The following is a 2,541-nucleotide window of genomic DNA, read 5'->3' on the forward strand; positions in this document are numbered from 1 at the left end:
CCAGGTGGTTTATCTACTGCCCAGCCACATGACTTTGGACAAGACACAGCTGCAAAACAAATGAGACAGATAAGGAAAGCACTGAGTCCTCAAACCTCCTGTATTCTGAGATGCCCAGACATCCTTGACACTGCACAAGACAACTGACAACTTAAGACATTTTCCTATGGTTTCCTCAAAACAGAAGAAAAATTTAAGTACAACGCAAAAGAAGCACACATTTGAAATAGAAAATTAAAGTTTGTTTGATACATTTAAGATGATTACATAGAAAAATAGATGTTCAATTCAGAAATATTTTTATTTTCCACATAAAAATGAAATTACAATTATAAGCATGAACTAAGAAACAAACTGTAAGCATGAACTAAATCTTACAAGGTAACTTGCTACATAACCATGATATGATAATAATTAAATGTTCCATAAGTTCTAGATTTTGCAATTCGAACACAATGTTGGTACTTTATATATAGACAAATGTCATATTTAAAAATTCTTTCTGTTTTTTTTCTTCGTGCATCTATGAGTACTGTGTGCACGTGCACACAAAGCCACAATGTATACATGAAGGTTAGAGGAAAATTTGCTGATTATTGGTTTGTTCCTTTCACCATGCAGGTCCCAAAGATAGAATTCAGGTCATCAAACTCTGCAACAAACACCATTACTGCCAAGTCATCTTACCCACTCAGATATCAAAATCTTAAAAATATTTTTCTCCACACTTCTCAGTTTGTTTTCAAAATAAAAAAAAGTTTAGCATACAATTACAGGCATTGACTTTTTAAATAGAGATTCACAGTAACTTCAAGATACATTTACACTGAAATATACAGACAAAATAGTTGCTGAGTCAAAAAACCTTTTCCTCAAAAATTAATAAAATTGAGATTATGAATATGAACCAAGGAACATAAGTCTCACAAGGTACCCATGGTTCACTTTACATTTGAAGGTACAGGCATGTACAATACTTACAGGCATTTACACTGTTTTTTAAAATAGGTTTTGTTGTCTAAGAACTGAAACTCTCAGTAATAAGTTTTGATAGACAACTGGTCTAGTATATATCAACTCTGTCATAAGCAGCAGCAATATATTGAATAGCTTATTCTCTTCCCCAGAACAACTACATAAAAAGAAAAACTTTAAAAGGAGAAAACAAAACAAACAACAACAAAACCCCTACAACTCCCCCAAATGGAAATGACTAAGAATCAAAGAATATGTTGTTTACAAAGGAATGTAAAATCTCAATTACTTATTCCAGCAAATGAGTTAATTTGCATATCTGCTCCTTTTACTAACTCTTGATTTCAAATTCTAACTTCATTCTATATTTATTTTGCTAAATATTGGGAATATAGGCATCTTGTGGTGGATTTTAAGAACTAGTTCGTGGGGGAAAGATGAGTCTTAGTAGCAGTCTCTGCAGTATAATTATTATGGAGATTGCATGGCAACCACAAGTGGACAAACTGGATCTGCACTGTCTGAAAATTAACAATCAAGCTATTACAAGCCATTGTATGGTCACCAGAATCAAAGTCCATAATTTTATCAAGTGTGGCCATTTCAGAAGATAGAAATATAACTTATAATAATTATATTTTAACAATAAGCTTTCAAAGTTAAAAAGTAAACTAGAGTCTATAGGATTTTCCTACCCTTCTACTTGTTCTACTAACTTATTTTAGGAAATTAAAATATATCATACCTAAGAGAAAATAAGACAATAGAGTAAGAAGGAAGAAAAACAGCTGAAAAGACAGGACATTCTAAGAAATATACTGATAGTCATGTTTACAGACCTGTGTTTACAGATGGAAAATCTTACAAAAAGCAATAAAATCCATGTTCTTTAAGTCTCTTCCCTTTAATTTACATGTGCTGTAGATCTGCCTCAATCTCTTTGACTCAGCTCTGGTGTGATTAGCTAGACAAGGCACATACTGCTGCATAATACTGTTCATACAATTAGCTCATTAAAAAGTAGAACTAAATCCCAATGTCTAAAGCTGATCTTTAGGTATAGCTACCTGCCTTGTATCAGATCTTGGGTAACTGCCCGTTGGGGTGGCCAGGGAATTCTTCTGGTTGCAAAACATGGAGTCTGCAGGTGGGGCATGTGCCCTGTTGCATCAACCATGGTCTAATGCACTACGGAGCAAAATGATTCAAGTCAGAGTTTCAAATTTAGCCTAGCAGAGGCAGCTACCACTCTATACACTGTAGATACCAACCATCACATCTTCTGGTGGATCAGAAAGCTGAGCTATCTGCTACACGTGTGGCTCCCTCTCTGGTTTGCAAAGCAACACAACTGGCAATTGCAGCGTATCTTTTTAAGCCAATCTATTTGACTCGAATTTTGGTCTCACCCTATTTTAAAAATGACTGACTAGTACTTCTTGGATTGGGGAAGATTGCTATAGTCTCTCTTTTGTCGATTTTATTTTTATGTTCTATTCATTTTTAATTCATTTAAAAAAAAAATCATGTTCCAGGACAGCCAGGGCTATACAGAGAAACCCTGTC

General features: G+C 34.3%; 1 protein-coding gene across 2 annotated transcripts in view; it reads right to left on the reverse strand.

Moving 5' to 3' along the window:
* Window positions 1-227: 227 nt before the first annotated feature.
* The window catches only part of Dzip3 (DAZ interacting zinc finger protein 3), a 67,289-nt gene continuing 64,975 nt past the window's right edge, over window positions 228-2,541 (reverse strand). Inside the window, exon 32 of one of the 2 annotated variants that reach the window (XM_031364028.1) lies at window positions 228-2,163. In XM_031364028.1, coding sequence (XP_031219888.1) covers window positions 2,053-2,163 — 111 coding nt within the window. In that variant the 3' untranslated portion in view covers window positions 228-2,052. The remainder of the gene's footprint in view (window positions 2,164-2,541) is intronic. The other variant, XM_031364030.1, reaches the window with a different exon arrangement.

This window comes from Mastomys coucha, unplaced genomic scaffold (genome assembly GCF_008632895.1).
Source record: "Mastomys coucha isolate ucsf_1 unplaced genomic scaffold, UCSF_Mcou_1 pScaffold12, whole genome shotgun sequence".
Taxonomy (NCBI): Eukaryota; Metazoa; Chordata; class Mammalia; order Rodentia; family Muridae; genus Mastomys; species Mastomys coucha.